Genomic DNA, 24032 nt, shown 5'->3' on the forward strand with positions numbered 1-24032 from the left:
CAGATCCTAATGCTTCTATTTTAAGAAGAAAATTGGTTTCATATTGCAAAATATTTAATGAATTTCCTGTTAAAATGAAATGAAACGACAAAGTAGTTATACAATTTTACTAGTTTATATTTCAATTCATAAAGTATACACACTGCAACTATGCTACCACAATGTCCACGCATCTAATATTGATGGAGTTACAGGTTTTGTTTTGTTTTGGTATTAAACAATAGAGATAATGTATGCAGTTAAGGAAAAAAGCTTGGACATAGCATGTTCTATTCTGTAGTTACAGAGTACATTAGCTAGCATTAGTACAGTAAACAAGAAAAAGGTAGAAATACAAAATAAACCAAATATCTTTATATACAAACCAGTGCCTCTTATTGTTACCAGCTTATACTCACACTGCACACAAAATTTATCCACTGATGCAATAGATACTTCAGCATAACACAAACCATTATAAATTAAAAAAATTACAAGGTGCAAACTCCATTCTACAGCTTTCTGGTGAGAACTCAAGACAATCCAAAGAATAAGAAATCCAATCACGTTTAGCACCTATTAGTGCAACTGCATCGAGCGTGGAAAATGACCTACACAACCTCTGAACATGTTAACAGGGAAGCCAGTTGGACAGCTATAGATGCTCGCAGCTACACTCACGCAGTGATTTTTGCCTCATATATATCTCAGTTTATTGTTTCTTTGTCCCATTCATACCTATGTGCAAAACTAAATCCTGGAAGCTTTCTCAGAGCTTCACAGAAGGCCTGCTACAGCCAGTTAAAAACAAAACAAAACATCAACAACAACAAAACAACAAAAACAAAACAAAAAAACGGACAAAAAAAACAAACAAAAAGACTTAATTGTCAGACCATCCACATAATTAGTACTTATTAGCAGTTCTGGTGTTGGGGATTTTAACGCTGTTGATATGTGGATCAAACAATATGACACAGAAGTAAAACGGAAATTTGCCAAGAATTCTGATTATTCTTGTCTAGCACTTAGACAAGGCTCCCAACCTCAGGTTGTGAATTTGTTTGGCAGTCCATGCCAAAAAAAAAAAAAAAAAAAGCCCAGAGTTGCATAGAATTGATTAGTAACAGAAAGAAATGCCAAACACAGAGAGATGGATGCTGCATCTAACTAAAACAAAGTGGGGTTGCTCCGACAGGAATGCTGAAATCATCATCCCCATTCATAAAGCAAAACATGTCACCTCCTACTCTCCATATCCTACCTCTGGGGACTGCTTTCTGGCACTGATGTAGTTCTTGTTAAAGTTATCTTTTTTTTCTTTTTTTTTTCCTTTTTTTTTTTTTTAAACTTTGTTAGTGACACTTTTCCTTTCAAATAAAATATTAAAAAAGGTTATAACTGTAAAAAAACCTATCATATGTAAACTTAACGATTAGGGTTTGGTAAGTTCTCGTACCTAGTCTGTGAAAAGCCTCCAGCCAGACCGCAGAATGGAGTGTTTCTCTGAAGAGCTTCAATCTAGCTACATCACCTGTTAAATATCAGTAGTATGAAGATCCCGTGTCTAGCAATAAAGCCATTTTTGTGTTTCCATCCTTTTTATCACTGACCTATTGAAATCCTGACATGCTGTGTTTCTATTGTATTTACATTCTGGTCCTCTCATGTCACAGAATTAAACATCTGGCCAAGGAAGGCAACAAAAGGTGTTGTGTTAAGAAGGTGTGTTTGACCGAACTGCTTTTCAACAAGTCTCTTTTCCTTGGACTCCAGTCACTGTTTTTATAGAGCTTATTGTTCTGTTGAACCATGTTTTCTTTGCAGCTTGTACTTCATTCAATGCCAGACCCAAATGGTGTTCCAAATCCTGCAAACAGAAGAGTAATTTCTTTAATTTGGTATGCATTCACAACACAAAGTTACAGGAGTTAAACTTAGAAGGATGTAGGACATCTACAATCTCTTGGCTACTGTAGAAGCTGAACAAGTCTTACATAAATTAAAAGTAATATAACAAGCAGGTAAAAAAAAAAAAAAGCTTTGAAAAGCAAAACAAGCCTTTGTTGTTGCCCACAGTGAAACATTCAGCTTTCTTTAGTACATGTAAATCCATTAATTCTTTCTATCTGAGAAGGAGGTGTTCCCACAAAAAGTGGACATTCTACAGACTAAGTTTTAAGTTTCTGTGAAAAGCACTAACATACCAGTTTTAGGCTAGAAGAAGAACACTGTCATATTTTACACTAGTACCTCAAATATCTGTAGTGCTTTTCATTCATGTTTTAAGAAATATGTCTAACATTTGTCACATTAGTTCTTCATTTAACATTGTGAGATAAAGAAATGCATGGTTCAGTAGTTTGTCAGAACTTGGATTTCTTCCAAGAAGCTGCAGAAGGTCAGTCAGTAAGTAATGCACTGCAGCCAGGCAAATGTCTGGAAGTTGTGGTAGCTGGTAAATACAGTTCATGCGATTTCAGTTATTTTATCTGCATACACCAAGTTTCAGACAATATTTGGTTAAATAAGCCATACAGGAAACAGCAGGTTACAGTTTCAACCACAAGGATCTGTTCCAACCCCTCTACAACAAACACGCTTTTCTAGGAATGCAGACACACCATATACACTACAGAATAAACCCCCCAAAATATTACCTGTATTTTACATTCTGCTTCCACAAGCTGCAATTTGGTCTGGGCCAGCTCAAGCTCCATCTCCCTCAGCTGGTTTTTCAGCGTTTCCTTCTCCTCATCTGTGTCCTCATCTGAACCATCCTTGGCTGAACTAGCAACCTTCACACGGCCTTCTTTATTGAAGAACTCCCGGCAATGTTCACAGTCATCCACTTTTTGCTAAAGTAAATACCTGATTGTGAATGCTTGTACTGAAGCACTGACGATATTATCACAGCCTTTTCCTGCCTCTGCTCTGGCAGAGCAGCACAATGTGAGAGGGACCACTAATGGCCTGCAAACTCTTAACTACAGGGAGCACAGTCAAGTAGGTTGCAGCCATGTGGGCTGTACAAACACTGCTGTATTTTTGGTAAAACTGGCTAAGATAGTGGGCTCTGTAAAAGACAGCCAGAGCAATCTCCTCCAATAAAAAATAAATAAATAAAAAAGACCCCTCAGAACAATTAACATTTATTACTGCCCAGCATGAAAATGTAACCAATATGACATTGGAAAAAGATGACAGCTATCCATCTCTCCTCCAAGATCTCCCCCTCATAATCTTAATTCCAAAACTGTAAGTCAAAAATGAATGCTCTTTCAACCATCATTTTAGTAATGACAAACTATATTCTTTCTGTTATGATTTGGCTAAAAGACTTTAACAATGCAGACTGTGGTTCTATCTGGTCTCTTACCCGTATTTTCTCAATTTCAGCTTTATTTGCTGTTTGTTGCTTTTCCAGTCGCTCACTCAGCTGGGAACAAATCTGAAAGCAAAATTGTGTTACCAGACCATTTATAAATGTACATTTTCTCCAAGATGAATGCTAAAGCACAGATAAGTGCTACAAGAATGTTAATATGGATTGTTTGAGGGCTCTGAGAAAAATCGGAAAATTGGGATACTACATTAAGCTGTCTCATTCTATACATATTCTCCTATGCCTATAGGAAAAGGTGCAGTTTCAACATCAGTTATTGGCCTTTTGTTTGGCCTTGCTAAAGGAATCCAAAAAGATTATGAAAAGCATGGCTCTTCTTATTGTCTTTGGGACAAAAGTCACCAGCCAAGACACCAAAATAGTACCAAAAAAAGTCTAAAAAAAATAAAAAGATGCATGGATTCACTCCCTTGATAACCTGATGATCAGGTGCTTGAATTCTAAAGCAAAATCTTTGAAAAGAAAAAAGACATCTTATTTTCTTCTTAACTGCAATTACCATCGGATTGAAGAAGTGAAGATTGGAGAGCTTTTAGAATAAGCTACAACTTTGATACATGAGAGCCAGCTTGAACAATGTTAGGCTGTCATCGAGGCTGTGGTGACTGGTGATCTACAAATACCTATGTCAGGGGTAAACAGAACGGGCTATCACTATCTCAGCAAAATAAACATAAAGCAAGAGCAAGTTTCCTGCTTAAAATAGCTAAAATGTCTCCTCAAATGCATGGTGGAGAAGTCTCCTAAAGTACCTGAGAAAGTCTTGGGATTAGATTGCAAAGCACATAATCATTAAGTTGTTCTTACCTGTTTGTAGTCACCAATAATAGAGCTGTTCTTTTTGATCTCTGACTCTGCTTTATCTAGTTCCCTACGACACATTTCCTTCAGCTGTAGGAAAAAAGGTAAAAGGTTTGTAATATCTGTACAACCTGAAAAAATAAATGGTTGGTATTTCCTCCTCCTCCTTAACCTCAATACTTTTCGCATAGGGCAGTATTCTACAGGGAACAAGGGTCTATCTCACCTACATGGAAACAGGGAAAAGCTGGACTTTGGTGGCTCTCATTGCTAGAAAAATGACTAGTTTAGAGAAGAAAGTATTAAATGTACTGACAGGTGAAGTCCTATGCTGCCTCTCTGTGCAGTAATCTCTGACACAGTCTGCGCCTTCGCAATTTCAAGTTAAAAATTCACTACTCTATGAAGCACCTGACAGGAAAGCAAAGAATTCTGCTTTGCTGACGTCCTTTACACTACAGAAGAGGCACAAACATGACTTCGAACATTACGCTCTTCCCACGCTTGTCACTTTTTTTTCCCTCTCTCTCTGTACTGCACAGAAATGTGAAAATGACAGAAATGCCCCTAACCTGAGCTGATTCTTCTTCTAGGCGCCTCTTTTCTTCTTCTGCATCAATCAACTTCTGCTTGGTCATTAGCAGTTCCTTATTTAGAGCATCTGCCTTCTCCTCCGCCTGAAACACAGAGAAGTTTATAGCACTAAAGAGAGGATTTCTTGCTGTGCTGATGCTGTGAGGCAGCCATGGGCGGAGGCTCCAATAGGACACAACCAAGAAAACAGTCTTTTAATTCTTATTAATAAAAGTCTGTTCATTGTTACTAATAACAATAGCTGGATTATTGTGGTATTATTTTTATTATAAATAAATAAACATTTAATTGTATTTATTTTTCTGAAAAAGTACCATCTGCAATGGCAAAGCAGCAATAAATTAAAATTAACAGAGTACACCACTATACTCCATCACCCCTAAAGTCTCTCTTGAATTCAGTGATTATTTTTAGCAAAACTGGAGTAGGGCTTGCTCCAAAGAAATCCAATTACAGAATTAAGCTTTGTTTTCTCATCCAAACTGGAAGCTGACCAATACATTTTGAAGACAATGAAAGGTACAAAACAGCTCACAATGCGCAAGATCAATAAACAACTATAATCAGCTTAGACCTAAGTCCAATTTGCAAGCATCCAAACTTGTAATGCAAACAGAATTCATGAAAAATGTCTCTATAACATTAAAAACACACCTCTCTGATGCCTACCAATGGATTTGATACCACCTTTGTGTCACCCAGAAAATGCATGAAAAAATTTAGCTGCCAAAATAAATGTCAGGCTCCTCTCTTTTAAGAAAAGAGATGTCCCACCAGAAAGCATACATTTTTTATTTTTTAACCTTTTTTTTATATTTAGATGTATAGCTGAAAAATCTTTTGCTCTTCATAAGCCACTCAAAACTACCTCTGCAAAGTAAGACATCTTTTTCCAGTCTTGTACACGGCAGCTCGGTACTTCCCAACAGGTGTACGAATTCTACATAAAAATAGATCAATAACTAAAATGATATATAAAATGTTCAGAGAGTAGCTGTACCATTTCCCTTCAAAGGAAGAAAGTCAGAAAGTGAATTTTAGTCCCTTAAAGTCCTGCTGATCCTTTAAAACAGACGGCAAAGGCAAAGAGAATATCCTTTCATTATACATGGTTTTTAAGGCTGTTTTAAAGTTAAAGAAAACTGGGATGGTGAGAGTCTAGCAACAGCAAAAAAATGAAGCCTATTTTCTGGTCTAGTGCAAAGGTTATTAAGGAAATTCTCATATTCCCAAATGCTTTGCTTTGATCTTTTAGGCTGCAAGATTTCAGACACACCATGAAGGTATTAGAAAAGGTGTATTAAACAATGTCCTTTGGTACTTTTCTTTCAGGACATCTGGCTAGTAGAATGAAACTTACCATTTCAGGTTCCAATTAGAAGAATTAATCAGGGTCCTAAAGTAGGATCAAACCTACCAATCTCCTCCTGGGGGATAACCTGAATGCTACCAATCGTTTACCACCTTTGAAGGCATCACTGTTACATATCCACTGGGGTATCTCAAAGATTTTGCTTAATTTTGTTCCTCTCTTAGCTCTCCATTTCAACGAATCAATATAAAAGCGTAACTGGGTTACATGTACTGAAGCAGCCACAAACAACAGCTAAAAACAGATACAAAAAGCTTCTTCAGCACATTTTATTTGCTACAGTCCACCCTCTGAGTGCAACTACCGGGCAGTCTGCGTAGCCTTCTATGAGCTATCTTTAATGAAATAAAAAAGCATAGGTAATAGGAATTGGACATAGCAATGCTTTGTGAAAACCCTGTATGGAACATACTTCTATGATTTCCACATTTTAACATTATAGAGCAGTAGATGTAATAAACCTGAAAGTCACAAAACAAACCTCATTAAGAGCAACATTCATCCATTAGCATCAACATTTACTATGAATATTTTTCTAACAGCAAGTTTCCAGGAGACCGAGGGAAACCTTAATGTTCTCTGCAGCAGGTAACCTGAAACGCTTTAAAGCCTGTCAACTCTTGCACTATAAGATTTTTGAAAGTTATTTTCCTTTGAGATTTCTGAAATGTACTTATCTCAGTACAGAACGAAAATGCCAAACTCCAAGTACTTGAACTCTTCTCTTCATGCCTCTGAGCAGATAGACCAAACGTGTTCTAGCCTACTACATGCAATACAAATGCCAGTATCTTTCTGCCTCTGCATGTCTTGTAAAAAAGCATAACCTGATAAACTCTCTCCCAGACATGACTATGTAAAGAAGGGAATGGGAGAGCAAGCTTAAAAAAAACAAAACCTACAACAAAGCAAACCTGAAGCTTCCTGAGAGCTCTACTGATACGGGAGACAACCACTGACAGTGAGTTCAACATGGGCAGATTTCAACAAGCCAAACCCAAACCACAGTAGCTTTTTCAGAGTTGCCTGAGGTATCTAAGAGCCAGACAGACTCAGGCTTTCAAGTTTATTAGCTACCTTAGAAAAGCCCATCTCCTGTGAGATCATACACATTAAAATATCAGTTGAGGGAAAACAGAACACATGCTATTATTTTTTGTAGCAATTCAAAGACTTGGCTCCTGCTATACTTTCTTTCAACATACATATAGCAGAAAGTAATTACTCAAGTACAGGTTTAGAACCTGTCTTCTTCCTCAAATTACACTGAATGCTTTTCAGAGCAATCAGTATTTCAGTCAGAGGTCCTGTTTCTTGTGGATATCTGACACAGGTCTATATATCACTGTTCTGCAGTAGGAACATGGAGGAGGAAAGAATCCTATCCCACCCAAATCAATACTATCACATTCTGCAGCGCATCAGATACCCTGTAAACATGCCCCCCCCCCCATGTAATGTGAAAAACTGCACCTGCTCAGCCTATGGACCTGACAGGACTACAAGTAGCCCAGTAGTCTCAGAAATAAACATAAAGGCAATCCCTAAGCCCGAAGGCAAGACATGAGTGAAGATACATCCCATAAGGCACAAAGAATAATGGATTTATCAGTCCTGTGAACAGAAAATGCAAATCTACAAAGTGTGAAAACATTCTATGATACCTTCAACGAGAGGAGTAACTAGGAATTAGCCCAGTACTTTGTCTCCACTACAGAGCATAAAAAAAGTCTTACATTGTCTAAATCTTTTCGCAGAGCAATCTTGCTGGTCACCAGTTCATGTGCAAGATCATCATTTTCTTGCTCAAGCCTCATGTTTGCTTCTTGCAGACGACGGTTTTCGCGCTATGGGGAAAAAAAAAAGAAGTCAAGAAAAAAGTCTTACCAGGTATTTGTCTATAAAACACAATGCCTACAGTGCCTGAACACAAAAGCTACCTTATATCTCCAGTATTGAAAGAGAACTCTACCTGCATTAAATTCATTGAGGACAAAAGCAGCTAGCCGTATTGTTAATATAAATTAAACGTAACTCATCTATTACTTGTTTTCCCAGAGAACTGGTTTTGAAGAATGCAATGATAGGGGTGTCTTTCTGCCATCAATATCTTGCAAGGAGGTTCCTACAAAAACTGATTTTCTTGGCTGAAAATAAAATTTGCATGCTAGAAAAAGGTGAGAGAGGATGGTCCTGGGAAGGCCACTCTATATTCTCCTGATACAATTTCCAGCACACAGACAGATGTTAAAGTTTATATACAACTTTTCAGCTTAAAATATATAAACGTATGTATGTGTGTTGATGTGTTATGTATAAGCATACAAAATTATATATAAAATATATTCCTATTTTTTTTGCAAAACAAGTATTTATAAAATTATATACTTACCACAACATACATCATTTAAAATCAGGGAGAGGAGTAAAGGCAAAGATTATAATCAACGGAAAATAGAGTTATAATCAACTAGGAGTTTTCTTTCTGTTCCTGATATTTGGCACAATCAGCACATTATATAAGTGCCAAAACCTGGCTCTAGTGAAACAGTTCTATAAGCCCAAATAAAAATTCACACTATTCCTTTTTCCACTGAGAAGCTGGGCTCACAAGAACCCTGCCACAATTAACACTGCCAGTACAAAGAAGTGTACTTGATGTTCATGTAGTCTATTTTCCTGCTACATCAAAAACTGGTCACAAAACAAAGAAAACAGCTTAAAGGAGAAAAAGACGAAGTAGGAACTTCCTGCAGGTATTCTGTGTTAAAACAGATGGCAGTAGGTAGGCATTACCTCAAATCTTTCTATAGGATCCTCCTGTTGAGCTTGCTGCTCTCTCATGGTATGATATTCCTTTTCATATTTCTTCAGCTTCTTCTGGCTAATCTAAATTAAAGCAGCCCATTAGTTCCTGTCCAGAACATCAATAAAAGAACACACAATTCACAAAGGGTTATGGTACAAGCTTTGGGCAACTCCTGCCTTCTACAAAACACAGCTAACATGTTCACTCAAATTTTGAGTGTCAAACCATTAGACATAGTCAAAAATTCTATTCCACTCAATAGAATCACAGAAGTATTCCTTTCTCTTATCCTTTTGTGAAACAGAAAAGTTTTTAACGGGATCCATTAGAGCATTCTACCCAAATTTTCCTTGGTACTTTACAGCTATTTGATGCTCCAAATACTACAGTGGCTTAGCAAAACAGTTTGCTTTGAGGCTTGTGTGTTTAATTTCTGACTTAGCATGGTGGCGAGGTTTCTTCAGCTGCTTTTTCAGCTGCAACATTCATCATCGTGCAGAAATGTTTGCTTTACTTTGCATGAGGCTGCAAATGCTGAAAGGGCAAGCGCAGGCTCAGCTGACTTTTCTGCTAGTGTTGCTCAAGCCCAGTAGAAAATAATCCAGTCCTAAAGTTGTCTAGGTGTTTTAGGCAAGCAGCAACACCTCAGAAGCATATATGCTCTGTCCCCTGCTGCTCTGGGATTCGGAAGACAGGAATTCTGTTCTTATCTCTGACAGACTGCACAACACTAGGCAAGTGACTCCCTCAGGGTCCCAGTTTCCCTTTCTGTGAGAAGGGAGAGAAAGGTGGTGTTAAATTCAGTGTTTTGTGCACATTGTCCAAGTCCTACAGGGACAGAGAACATGAGATCTACAACAGATCGTGACCAACCTATTTCCGGGGGTCCGCAGCCAGGTGCGCCGTACACCAACATGGTTTAGCAGTACAGGCTATGCTCACACTGCTGCAAGCATTTCACATGCAACGCAGCACCCATCTAAATTAAATTGCTAGTAAGAAAAGCTGCTGAGCCTTTATTGTTATCTTAGTAAACCAGGAAAATTGAACAGCTATGGATACATTTTCCTCTTAAAAAAAGGTTTTGTCTGAGAAACATATTAAACAAACTTTCCATGCATAAATGGCAGACAATGGAAAGCATGCTTTAATTTCTCTTATCTGTGGTTTTTATCACTAACACTCTCACTTGAAATGAGCTGTAGAAAACTGGTAGGTAGGCTCCCCCTAGTGAGAGTTGCACAGAAACATTTCACTGAATGTATTTCAGGTGACAATTTTTTGGAGAAGCCTACCCATTTAAGTGCAGTCAGTCAGCCCCATCACAAGTGCAGAAGGTATTCTTACTAAGCAGCCCAGACAAATACTGAGAGTATTAACCCTACTGACAATACAGCCAGTGACTTCAGGAGATTATTTCACTGCTCTGCTGAAACACTGCCCGAATTGTTGGGTTTCATACACCAAACCTCAAGCTGTGTAAAGGTTAGCTCTTGAAAGTGAGGCATCCAGCTGTGCAAGAGGAAGAGAAGGAAGTCCCACCACTATAATTTCATCCTCTACTTTTCTGAGTGCATTAAACCAGTTTTGCCTCTAGATACTAATAATGAGGTGATCAGGAGAACATTTGCTGTTGTCACCAGTTCTTGACTCTGGAGCCCTAGAGGAAGCCGCGCTCTGGGAGTCAGCAAGGCCTTTGGGTGTGCGTGGTGACGGAAGGCAGAAATGAACGCTGGAGTCCCACCGGTTCTCCAGGGGCACAGAAGGCAGCAGTAACTCTGTTAACATTTGACTGCACCACTGAGGAGTGACTTTAAGAAATTAGTGTTGTCTCAAGCTCATCATTTACTGACCTCCTTTTCAGCAGAATGCTGTTGCAATCACAATGCCTTTGCCAAGCTACTTCTCCCTTCCTATAAATGATTTATTTTGACATCAGACCCTTTTCTGCTCAAAAACACTTCCAGACACAGAGCTGACGATTTCTACTGACAGCAAAGGACTTGTATTTTAGGTCAAAGAAGGCGATTATGTGCAGCACTCCAACCAGAGGCAACAAACATGGATGAGATACAGAAGTGTGCAGCATCTGTGCAGAGCCTGCACAGAGTAGTACAGCCTGCACTTTCTCCATAACTTTCCATTTAATCCCCTGAAAACATGAAGCACTCAAGAAAGCAGTGTACAACCTTGACTGTTTGCCTTAACTACTTCACACAGCACTGAGAACGAAGGGAAATTTGGCAGTGTGGGAAGAGGAACAAGTTATTTGGAAACATGAAAAGCAAATGCACCCATTACACATGATCTTAACCAGATGTATATGCAATGTCTAATCTGTGGCTAACATCAAATGATTGGATGAGCTGAAACAGCTTGCTTACTTCTTGATTATTTGCTAATTTCTACACTAGTGTCATGGAAGACATGCTTGAATTGTATGGAGAATATTGCTACTACTACAGGATGTCTTGAATGTTAACATACTAGGGAAGATGTGTACTTATAAACTGACGCTACAAAAGAATTTCTCCAGTGAATTTTAAGAAATATAAAAATAAAAAAATTGAATCATACCAGTATACTTGACCAAAAGTTAATCTATGTGAAACTATAAAGAAAGAATCACACCTTCCTTAAAATATACAAAATAAATTACCAAAGTTCCATTTTAGAACTCAATCATCCCATCTATTAAGAGGAAACGATACATTTCTTACAGTAACTTCATTCTGAAGTTCCATTTTAAGGGCCTATTCCAAAACGCCAATATAAAGCTTTAGTTAGAATATTTATTGACTATAAAAGCAATTGACTTTCAGCTACAAGATAATGCAATACTTGATGTATGTAACTAAAGTCTTAATGTCAAAGGCTAGAACTTTTATTTCATGTAGTTATACTTAATAAATAGGGCTTAATGGGCAACTGAAAAGTAACAAAAAACATCAAACAAAAAAACTCCACTGCGTACCTCAGCAATTCAAACACACAAGGAAGCCCACAGAGCTCTCTGAATAAATTATCTCAGAAAACAGGAACTACTGAGATTAATTCATTTATAGAGAGAAAATTTCTGGGACAACATCTCTCCAGTCTATAGTACATACTGAACTCTAGTTTCTATTCTGTTCAAAAGAAGGCTCCTATAAAGATCAGAAATGACATATTTTACTATGAAACATGATTTCTGTTCTTTAAGTCAGAAGGCTAATCATTCTCAATATTTTATTACAGTATCACGTGTGCCCAATTAAAAATAGCCACACTCTGAAAGATAACATTTTGTTTGTGCATTATATACTCTGTTTTAAATAAAACCTCCCCCCTTCTTCTCAGTTACAGATACTAACTACCCTTTTTGTGCCTACTACTAGATGGGAATTTCAAAGAACTGCAGCTGTGTCAGTATTTTATTTTAGTGCCATTAGCGATGTTTTTGTTGTTGTTATGTTCGTTTTTTTGTTTAAGTCTGATTTTAGTAGCACTAAATATTGCTCTCTGAAAGCCAGTCTCTCTTATTTCTCCAAGTGGGCCTATATCACTGAAAATCTCACGGCTTTACTGTATTTCATTGCAAAGAATCTGCAATTATTTTCATTTGGACAAACAAATTGTAAAGTTACATATGGAGACTGAAACTGTACCCATTCAAGACATGGTCACAGTTGCTATCACCACATCTTTACCTTCATATTACAGGCTAATTCCATCAGCTTTTTTGCATTTTCCTCTGAACGGTATCTCTTGGGCAGCTGTACACGGAAGAATTTTAAAGCCCCTTCAAAGTCAGTCAGTAACAGATCATCCTTGGTAGTCTAGAGACAAGGAAAGAAGACCCAGTAGTTGCAAAGCAGATTTTGAACGAATACTGAATTCCCAGAGACAACGCAACAACAGTTTTGTAAAGCTCCCAAGAAGATATTTACTTTTTAACCTTCTAAAAACTTTTTGTGTCTATTTCTGCAACCTTCTATTTCCCTGCCACCCCATCCCCCAAAAGCACTCTGTTGCACTCAGTAAACCAGACAACAGCATATGTAATACAGGAAGTTTTTAGCTTTAAAATATATATAATAATTATTATTATTATTAAATAGTTTTTAATAAGCATCTTAAATTTTGATAATGTGCATGATGAAGTATAAAACACTTTAAAAATGGGATACTCACTTTTAATAATCCCAGCGCAACATTAAAAATAACACTTATTCCCTAAAGAGAAAAATAATGAGAAAATAAATTCATTTCTCAGTATTTACAATCCTAGTTATTAAATTATTTGGTGGGTTTTGTTGTTTGTCTAGTTTTTGTGAAGTTGAGAACCAGGATACAAGTTTACACTTGTAGGTAACTACAGGTACTACATTAAATCAAAGGCCCAGAGAATGACTTTGCAAAAAATGAGGAAGGTATTTTTACTGGATTGCCATTATGTGATAGCAAACCAATCTTTCAACACAGGTTTTACTATCTCCTTAGTAGTTCGAAACTCCAGAATGATAAAGCACTGTACTTTATTTTTTAATGACTAGTTGGTCAGCTCAAGGTCATTTAATTTTCATATAGCAACTTCAGAAAACACTGGAGTCAAACGCAGCAATATATGCATGAATATATCAATTTCTGGTATTCAAAAGTTGGAATAATTCTTTTAATGACAAAGAAAGTGACTCACTTTAGGACAGAGTCCTACGTCATCTAACCTTTGCCACTACGTTTTAGAAGTGCTTTATTTAAATTGCCCAATTAATTATGAAAAGTCAACAGTAGCATGCAACTTAGGTGGTACCTTCAAAAATCAAGACACACTGCTGGTATTGTTTCAAGATTGTCTTTCACTTCCCCAATGAATTATTTTTTCACTATTATTTTTAAATGACAAAAAAACCCCTAAACCTTCACTAGGAACACATTTACTATTTATTAATTTAAAATGTGTTTCTAAACAAATAAAACTGATTTTCTAGGTACCATCTGTTACTTCCTATTTCATTGGCACATGGACAAATCAAGCAGCAGACAGATAACAGCGGAAGGGTAGAAACATTGACCAGGAGGTTTATGAATGCTGAAACCCTTCCGTGTAGGAAATGCAGACAAACTGTGCCACTTCACAGCAGCAACTGCAGATCTGGTGAAGAATGCATGAATAATGTTAATCAGCAAGTAAAAAAGTAAATCATTAGTTAACTCAGGGATGCTTCAGTACAAAATGTGAATTGTTCATATATTTTAATAAGCTCCAACTGAAACTACACTACTTACCAACATATCAGCAAATATACTGTTTTAAACATGATTATGTACAAAATCTCAAAGTAAAGAATTTGCTTTCCTCCTTATATGCTGGGAAGTATAAAGAGACTTCAAGTCTCCTGGAAAAAGAGCTCCAAGCTTGTGAGATTACCAGCACAGAAGTTAGCTGAGCAATTTTATATGCAATGACCTTCTTTCAACAGTGTTCTACAAAAAACATTATCATGTATAATACAATTTAACAACCAAAGAAATCTGGAATCTTTCGTCCACATATTCGTAAATTAATTTCCATCCCATGAGCACTGTATGGAATTATACATACAGATTAAACAGTATTCCATGAAATGCAATTTTATAATCCCATATGTTCCCAGTTCATACCTTTAAAATGCTGAGATCTCTTTTTCAGTGCAAAAATGTAACACTTCTACATAAAAATAAATATCACTTGCCTAGCTCTGAAAGAACAGATAGTAACAAGGACATGAACCAAGATAGTAAAAAACTGTCAAAAGTTACTAGTAGTACAAATCTCCAATTATAACACCTACCTCACATAAGAGTAAGTCGATAATATGGAAGACCATGTAGAGAGGGAATTTTGCAGTGAACAATGTAAGGAACCACTGGGAAGCATACATGTGTGCTTCAAGGCTAATGTCCAGAAAGTGGTTATAGAGATCAGGAATGTATTCCTAAGAATAATATTACAAAAAAAAAGTTAATTTACAGTATTTTGGAGCATTAGATAAAATCCCAAAGTAACAGAAGTTGGGTAGAGCCCTTACAGTGACAATCAGTGCAGATAGGCAGGCTTCTGTATCTACTCGTGCCTGACAAGCCAGCTGTCTGACATGTTAAAGAACCTTGCAAGGATGCTGAAGGCATGTCCCAGTGCAGATGCTCAAAAGGCCACTGTATTACATGCACAATGAGCCCAGTCTCCAAGCTCTCACCCTAGCAAGAAACCCAGACAGGAGATGTGCTGACCCTGCAAAGCCACTCTGCGGCGTGCCCGCAGTGAGCTCAGAAGTCACTGGCAGGACAGTCTGTACGAGCGCCACTCCAGCTGCTCACACACCTCTGCCTTCAGACTTACTGCATGCGGCCAGTGCTACCCGACGGTCTCGGGTCAGCACTCTCTAGTCTCAGAAAACCTCCAGTATGGGTAATCCTCACTCTTCATCCTTACTAAGAGGTTACAAACAGCATTCATGGGTAAAACACATTGCCGATTTTGCTAACGGTTTGAGTTGCAGGCTCTGATCCATTCAGTTCACACAAGTTTGAGCACCTACCTGCATGAGGCGCTCCAGCTGGTAAAACTTGCAGTGCAAATCTTCGAAGTTTTGTTTGAAAAGTTCCCTGAGTCCGTAATCAAACATGATTTTGACCAGAACACTGAAAGCTTGCTCTTCAGGCATCTGTGAGAGGAAAGCGTATTTATCAGAGAGCATTTAAATCTTTCATACTGGGTCCATTTGCCCTTGCTGTTTCTCCTCCCTCTTACAGAAAGGCCAAATTATTACTACTATTTAATCTGGCCCAAACCAGTTTAAAAGTAAACAAGAGTATTAACACACAAAATGAGGCCTAGCATTGGAAACTGCATTTCATTCTTATTCTGTCGAATAAACCATCTCCCAATGCCCAACTAAAAACACATCTTTCAGACATCGAGACCAAAGAAGCTTCTTGCCATATTTTTTCTGAATCATGTCAGAATCCTACGGATTTTAAACAGCCTAACTCTGTCACCTATGTAACTAAGACAAAAGCAATACTAGATGATGTTTAACTGGATCTTTCCCTTATTTTTAACTATATATTTACCTTTTAAAATGACATTATTATATTTGATGTTTATTTTTCAGATTCCATGAATACAAGAGCCCAGTAACTGCTACCAAAAGCTCTATTTATCACAACTCAGCATTGGTTTGGGAACGTTCAATATCCCTTTCCTGCCAAAAGCTGAAGAAACACTCATCATGGCTTGTCAGTGTTTAGACATTTCCCCCGAACATCAAAATTCAGTAATAGTAAAGTCTGACTTCAGGTCGATCACTTGTTCCTGTAAAGGCCAGAACATCCATCTCAAGTATTCTATTATTAATCTGCAGATGGAGTCTGTTAAAAATGAAAACTTTGCTGAGACATGCCAAACTGGTAGTGAAGGGCTCCTTTTCTGCAACACTGTCTTAATATTTATTTTCCCTAGCAGCCACACTCCAAAGACTGATTTCAAAGAGAATCAAATAAAAAGAAACTTATTTCAAATTTAACTTTTTTTAATGCATATTCCATTCCCACAGGCAATAATTATCATTAAGAAACAATTCTAGAATAACTCATGGTCCGTTCTTGACAGCCACTCTCTCTAATGCAATGGATATTCAAAAAATGGACATAAGACAATGAAAAAGAAAAAAAAGAAGGCACATATGTTTCAGTAAAAGGGTTCAATTTTGCTATCAGAAAGTATCATCCTTCTTGATCTGTTTCAGGACAGTAGTAAAGGATTAATTGGTCATCAAGCAAATGTTTCAGATTACAGTCACAAAGAACTAAAAGGTTGCTCTGCTTAGTCATTTGCCTAACGTTTGAAAAGAACGGAGTTTACAGGATCTTTGACATCCTCCACCGACTTCATAACGTTGTGGAAAACACTACACCGAAGATCAGACTTCCACTGAAAACTGCAGAGAAGGCTTCATGCTCAGTTCTCACTGGTAGCAACAGGCACTAAAAATCAGCTTGGGAAAAGAAATCTCAGAGCTCTGCTGGGCTTAGGAACTGGTCAGTTTCAACTGCCCATGGCTGCAATACACACACTGATAAAAAGCAGACCTTCCTTTAAAAAAGAACGGTCTATAAATAATTTGTACAGATTTCTAATCCTCTCATATTTCCCAAGCATGAGTGAATCTAAAATTTTTGCTTCTGATTTACGGTAACCATAAATCTCTTGGCTTCTGAACACGCAAGCAATTAAAGGGTATTACTCTGCCGAGGTCACTTTTAGCAACAACAATTAAGTTAAAAAAAAGTATTCTTGAGTATATTAACAAAACAAATATAAAAACTGTTTTATCCTTCAATAACCTCTAAAACCAAGAAGCACAAAGGCCTCCAATGCAGTAGTCCAAATAAAGGCAGCATTTGTAACGAATATCCCAATAAGTTTTAAACAATTTACTCTTCTCAGTCCAAAATCACATTATTATTAACCAACATTTAAGTGGATAAGCAGTCTGCAATCCCGCTAGTTCAGAAGTTACCAATGTCTGTCCCAGACATGTGGAGCAATATTTATTCTTAAGCTTAAGACAAACTGGAAAAAAACCACCACTTACATGTAGAAGCAGCACAGCAGCAAGAAACGATTGGCCTTGACAGTAGCCAATCTCTTCATCATAGACAGAATAGGCCTAAAAAAGGAATCAAAATTTACCGCATATCTGTCTTAACCTAAAAGCACAATGAGAACAAAATGCTACATTAAACACAGCTCCATGAAATTTTCATGAGGCGTTCTGGTGCCAGTGAAACGAGGGGACAACCCATGTGAAGAATCCAAGCGTGGCATGTAGCGGCAGTGGCTGATTACAGCGATGCACCAGGACTACTGCAGCCTCTCCAGGTATTTATCCGAGCGCTTTTACCTCTGACCAGCTGCTACAGGGGTGTTAGGAGATCAGATGTGGAAGATGGAGAAACACAAGAAACACAAAAGAAAGGGTGCTGGAAGCTTAAAACATTCTGGTTGAGACACAAACAACAAGCTGCCCACTTGTGCTGCTAATTTCTGCCTTTTAATAAACGACTCCAGTGCATGCCTGTGGCTTTATAACATAGCTATCTCCAGTCTTAAAGACAGACCACTGTGTATTTTTCCCCAACATCTTTGCACTTTGCTAGACTAGTGTATCTCAGATGACATCCTACAGCTTCATTGGTCATATTTTGGAAAAGTTTCACCCCCTGTTTGGATTTCAGCAGGTTTTTTCAATGCGGAGGTGTGATCTATAGAAAGGCGGTTATCCACATTTGCCCTGTTCTGATAAAAACTCTAAGATGTCTTATTCTTTCTTCAAGGCTGCATTTTGCCTGTGTTTGATGCACTCAAAACACTCAGATATTTCTGTTAGAATAACCACCTGTAGTAGTGTTGGCTGGGGAGGCCTGTCACGAACACACCTACAGGTTCCTTTCACCATCTCTAACCAACTACACTGCGATGAGCAGCCTGCCTGCTGCTATGGGGATGGGCTCTCCCAACTCTCTTTCTCTCACTGCATTTTAACCTTTACCTAAGGATCTGTTGTGTCCCTGTCTCTGCATTCCTCCTAACGGGGACAGATTGCTCCAAATTCAACACAGTATGGCCTGTGTTTTTGTACTTCATTTGAAGGAAAAAACTACACAACTTTCAATGTGGATATAAGGAAAAACATGATGATTTCTAAATTGAAGCTCACTCACTCACTGTAGTTTTTATATCTCCTTTTGAAAAACAGTCACCTGGCCACACAAACTTCGTATCACTCAGCAGGAACAAAGCTCAGGAACACACTTTGTGAAATTACAAACTGATCTCTCGAATTAATTTGCAAATGTTCACTGTCTCCATTTTAGATCCAAAAATATTCGTTAAAGAATGCAGAGAAAGCTGAACAGAAGAAATTCAACATCTTTCATTTATTTCATGTAGATGTTGCGTTCACACTTGCTAGTATACATTAATGTAAAATACATTAATGTCAATCAAAATCAAATTCAAGAGGCAACATCAGCATGATTTCCTGCATGTGTCCCCGGTGTTGCCGGAATCATTTAGACAATATTGACAACCAGGGAGCATGCTAGAGTGACAAGCTGTTCTTGATCACTATGGAATTAGTCCTCATCTCCAGAACAGCATATAATTTGTCCAGCCTGATCCAGGCTGACATGATGTTTCTGTACAAAACAAATTAGTGTTCAGGAATCCAGAGGGCTTACTACTTTAGACCTCCTACCTGAATGTCACTATAACCAGATAAACATCTGCAATGAAGGACCAACCTGAGCCTAGCACCAGTCTGTCTCCACGATACAGTTAACTATAATACCCTACATATTCTTCTCAAGTAACAGAGTTACATCTGTTAATGATTTTAAACATAAGTTACCAAAATAAATGAAGAAGAATTTAAAGAATACCTTGCATATTTTATACAGGGAGTCCTGACCATCTCCCCCAGTATCTTTAAAATAATCATGAGCAGGGAACGTTCGATTGATGTCTCGGGTGATAGCGCTGTCTTGTGGAGATTCCTATTAGACAAAAATAAAAATTCAGGTAACGTAAATGAAAACACATCAAAAGAGACTAAATTACAATATGCTAGGACTGAGAGTTAGGAGACTGGCATTGTGTTCTGTGCACTGTTCTAAATTTAACAAAATACAGTCTACTCAGCCAGAACAGCCTGCCTGCAGGCTGGCAGCTCCAGATCACAATCTTGATAGATTTGGTTACCTAAGCACATCTGGGAACAGTCAGTGAGTGGCAGAAAAAGCACACACAGAAAAGCGTTCCAGGACGTTGCAGTGCAGACAGCAGCCTTCCCTCGCAGTCTCCTGAACACAAATGCTGCCTAGTCACATCTCATTTTTCTTACAACTGCAGAGGGTAACTACCAATTGTAAGCAGCTGCACGCTGCCATCCTAAGGTCTTTCATTCATTCTCTTAAATGTTTTAGCTAGAGAAACCACTCTCCATCCTCCCCAAAAAATTAGGCAAAACAAGAAAAGAAAACTCAGTATGAGCCCAAGGAAGACACTAACCATCCATCCAGAGCTTAACACATGGTGCAACAGCACCACACACCTCTCAGAAGCTACTTCTAAATTCACAAAGGTCAGGAAGGTGACTGGGAGCAGCAACATGGATGTAACAACGGCAAACCACTCCTAACCAACCTCCCAGCACTAAATGGTGAGGTGACTGGAGCTGTGGACAAGGAGAGGCCAGCGGATTGCGAGGCCTTTGACACAATCTCCCACTTTCTCCTTAAAATCAAATTAGTGAGACGTAGGCTAGGTAATTGGAGCAGAAAGTGGGTGGAAAATTGCCTGGACTGCTGGGCTCCAATAGCTGTGAGCAGCGGTGCAAGGTCCAGCTGGAGGCCAGTACCTGGCGAGAGCCCTCAGAGCAGCGCTGGCACCAGCACTGCTGGATGTGGCTCAGGGACGTGGATGATGGCAGGGGATACCCCGCAGCAAGTCTGTGACCACCACCAAATCAGAAGGAGAGGCCATTATGCTGGAAATAAAACAGAAACAAAGCCCTCTGTTTATCTGTAGATACTTCTTTTTTGCCTATAACTGGCCCCTCTTTCTACTGCCAAAAAGAGGGCTTTTTCTAGGCACGGAGCGAGAGCTCCTTGGTAGGGGGATCTCGGCAGTGAGTAACCGCCTGAAAAGATGCCACAACAATAAACCAGCAACCACTGCTACGGGAAGGATCCAGGCTCCCTTACTAGATGGCACTGCCGACTGACTGAACGCTGAAATAAAACCCCGGTCAGCTTCACACCTGAGGCTACCACAGAGCAGCGCGCCAGGCTGCGGCTGCAAACATCCACGCTGCCCCGCGGAACCACACTGAAGAGGTGGGTGTTCGTTGTTGGTCGGTTTACTACAGCCAAATCGCTTGTGGGTTTGTTCGACAAAGGGAAGAAAGTTCAGAAGTAAAATAACTTCAGAGTGCGTGAATTAATCAGTGTGAATACAGATTTTAGTTGATCTTTTTTTCAATGTTGCAAACAGGAACAAAATTACAGCTCTGAACTTGATTTTCTCTTCAGATTTTATCCAAGTTTAATGCTCCTCTCTGTGGCTTAATACAGACATTTCATTAGGAAAGCATTACACTGCTATTAGAATCAAGTTATTGGATTGTTTTGGAAATTATATCAAAAGTACTGTACAGCATTTCAATTTGGTAATAATTAATATGCCAAAGAGGTCCATTTCATTACAAGGAAATCAGAAGCAAACAAAAGCCAATACCAAAGAAATTTCATACATATACACACACACGCATTAAAAATCCTTTTAAGTCAAAGACATTAAGATGATGGCTGGCTGTCAGCTTCGGCTAGTTTCACAAGAAGAGAAAACAAATGCTCAGAAATAAACCAAGAATTTTAAAGCATGTGAATAATGTCTTTGTGATAACTTCCAGTTTCTTAAAAGTTTGCAAGGCTGAATTACAGTGAAGTACCCTTCTTTGCAAGAGCGCAGATAGTGTCCACTGCTAATAGCAGTCTGTGGCACCAAACAAGGGGATTTCCTGGGAGTTACCTGGGGTCTGCTGCAAGGGCAGAGATGACAGAAAATAACCTTAAATCCACCTGCCTTTTAATTCACTTATTTAATAGCAGAAGCAAAAGCATCTGGTTAGAAACTCTTAGGACAGGCTTGTCAAACAAATCACTCATTTTGACTAAAGAGAGCAATTAGTGGTCCCTCTGACTTTGCGTGACTTGTTGAGCACTTGACTCCTGTATTTCAGTACAATTCCTCAAGTAATCTGGAAAGCTAGTTCCTGCAGCTCCAACAGAGCTTGGTGAGAGAAAAATTAACGGAAATGATAAGGTTTTAAAAATGTTTTTCAAACCATGGCTTTGAAATCTCTCCATTAGTACAAACTGCTGCAATCCAAGCATTGTGTAACCTTTTCTTTACTCCTATTTTTATACCTTGCTGTGAGAATTGGCTCAATGGGCAATTTCTCATGCTTTCAGGGGACTGGGAACTGAAGGAAACCCTTCTGAACCCACACCCTTCACAAACTGGGATTGAAAAATAGAAAGCTAAGAATGACAGGAAGAAAAAGAAAGTAATAAAGAAAACAGAATGGAAAACAGCCATGAGAACTGAGGCAAGCGCAGTAAAGATTAAAATTCTCACAACAGTTCACTGCTCTGAAGGAAAGCAGGGAAATATGGATGCTCCGAACACAGCCTTCCTCCCCCTTTCATGCACTTAATAATATTAGTGGGGTTATACTAAAAACTTCCTCTCCAGTTGATGGAGCGTCCCAGGATCTGCAAATTGCATCATGTAGTTACAATCTCGATCAACATCTTCAGAGTGAGACTGTTGCATTGGAAGGCTTTTTCAGTAGCTTAAGACACTTAATCTCGAAGAGCTGGAGTCAGTAGGACCTCTTCACAGGGCTGAAATACTTGCAGATTTCAGCAGGTCGGATTTATTCTTCCTAATCCCGTACATAAAACTGGAAAGACAAAGCAGCAGCAGCAAAGAATTGCTGAAGGGACAAGAGCTGTGATGAAAAAAAACTGAAATAAACCATTTCAGTAGAGGTAGTTGCCTGCTGAAAATGGCTCGCCACTCGAGGATCAACTCCTGTCACACCTGGAGAAATCAGGTGTGGACATAAAACAGAGCCCTTACTGAGACACAGGCTGACTTCAAAAATGACATAAAAGTGGAAAAATGGTAAGGTCCAAAACTTAAGACCATCTCCCAAAAAAATTCAAAATACAGTTTGTTCACTGGGGTGACACATCCGCCCAATAAATGATTAAAATCCTAAACATTTAAAGCTTACCAAAATTAAACCGTTAAAAAAGTTAAGAGAACTAAAGAAATCAAGAAGAATTAAAGAAAACAGTCCAAGGAAAAAGCCGTCTGGACACGTCCCGGGCAAGCTGCTCTAGGTGTCCATGCCTGAGCGCGGGGATGGACCAGATGACCTCCTGGGGTCCCTTCCAGCCTCAACCATTCCATGATTCTGTGAAATGCCAAATAAAATACAAAAATGAAGGAAATTAAGAATTTCCTTGGCATAAACCTGAATTCAAACACCATTCCCATAAGAAAACGAAACCCAAATTCTGCTCAATTCTCACTCTTGGCACCATGGAGTAAATTTTCACGCTGCAATTGCTTCTCAGGAGGTCGCACTGACTTTGCCGAGTTTTTGCCATACAGGCAGAGATTACTGTGGAAAGAAAGGCCTAAAGATTCCATCTGTCGGTCACATTTCAGATGCTTCGGCCAGGGGCTGATCAGCACGCGGCACAGCATTGCAAGGCATTTCGATGCAAGGCACACACAAGACATTGAAGGAAGCAGCACGGCAGCTGACAGCTTCCAGCAGCTCTAACGAGTGGGGGAAAACGAAGCTGTCAAACTTCCATGGACAGCAACAAGGGCAGCGTTACACGCTATGGGTACGTTATTCGGAGATCTGTGCATTTCCAATACACCCTGCAGTATTAAAAGGTCTTTCAATGGCTATTTTGGATGTTCGTAGGACACCACGTCACCAAATTCATTCTGCAGGTTAACGAGGTTAATGGCATTCCCACCATTACTTTTGATAGGGAACATTTACAGCGAGTGTATCTCCTGCGTGTCCTGGACCAAAGCGCTGTGAGGTTTTAGGAAGAGGAATTACACCTGTTACCGAGACCTTGAGGAAGCCCCACAGAACCCACTTTCAAAGCAACACACTGGTTAGCTTCCCATAAGAAATGCTGCCCCCAGAACACGTGTGTTACCTGCAGTCAGCACTCACCAAGAACGCTCCCAAATAAACAGTAGTATTTGTGGAAAACAAAAATTGAATAATGTAGAGAAATTCGGAATGGGCAAACAGCTGCAATTTGATACAATAGTGCATTGATACAGCATACTTTCAGTCCAAATATGGCAATATAGTGCAATTCTAAAAATAAAAGTGAATCCCTTGTGATAGCCAGCCCTTTAGCTGTGTTCATTTCCTTTT

The 24032-nt window shown here is 38.8% G+C and overlaps 1 protein-coding gene across 3 annotated transcripts in view; it reads right to left on the bottom strand.

Annotated features, from left to right (window-relative positions):
• Positions 1-99: 99 nt before the first annotated feature.
• RABGAP1 (RAB GTPase activating protein 1) overlaps positions 100-24032 on the bottom strand; it is a 71010-nt gene continuing 47077 nt past the window's right edge. For all 3 annotated transcript variants that reach the window (XM_080561953.1, XM_080561955.1, XM_080561954.1), the window contains exons 14-26: positions 19429-19542; positions 17580-17654; positions 15522-15647; positions 14775-14918; positions 13135-13176; positions 12651-12779; positions 8949-9041; positions 7889-7999; positions 4759-4863; positions 4193-4276; positions 3359-3430; positions 2640-2837; positions 100-1849 (exon numbers count right to left, since the gene is read on the bottom strand). In XM_080561953.1, coding sequence (XP_080418079.1) covers positions 1727-1849; positions 2640-2837; positions 3359-3430; positions 4193-4276; positions 4759-4863; positions 7889-7999; positions 8949-9041; positions 12651-12779; positions 13135-13176; positions 14775-14918; positions 15522-15647; positions 17580-17654; positions 19429-19542 — 1416 coding nt within the window. In that variant the 3' untranslated portion in view covers positions 100-1726. The remainder of the gene's footprint in view (positions 1850-2639; positions 2838-3358; positions 3431-4192; positions 4277-4758; positions 4864-7888; positions 8000-8948; positions 9042-12650; positions 12780-13134; positions 13177-14774; positions 14919-15521; positions 15648-17579; positions 17655-19428; positions 19543-24032) is intronic.

Source organism: Anser brachyrhynchus (assembly GCF_964034855.1).
Source record: "Anser brachyrhynchus genome assembly, chromosome: 19".
NCBI lineage: Eukaryota > Metazoa > Chordata > Aves > Anseriformes > Anatidae > Anser > Anser brachyrhynchus.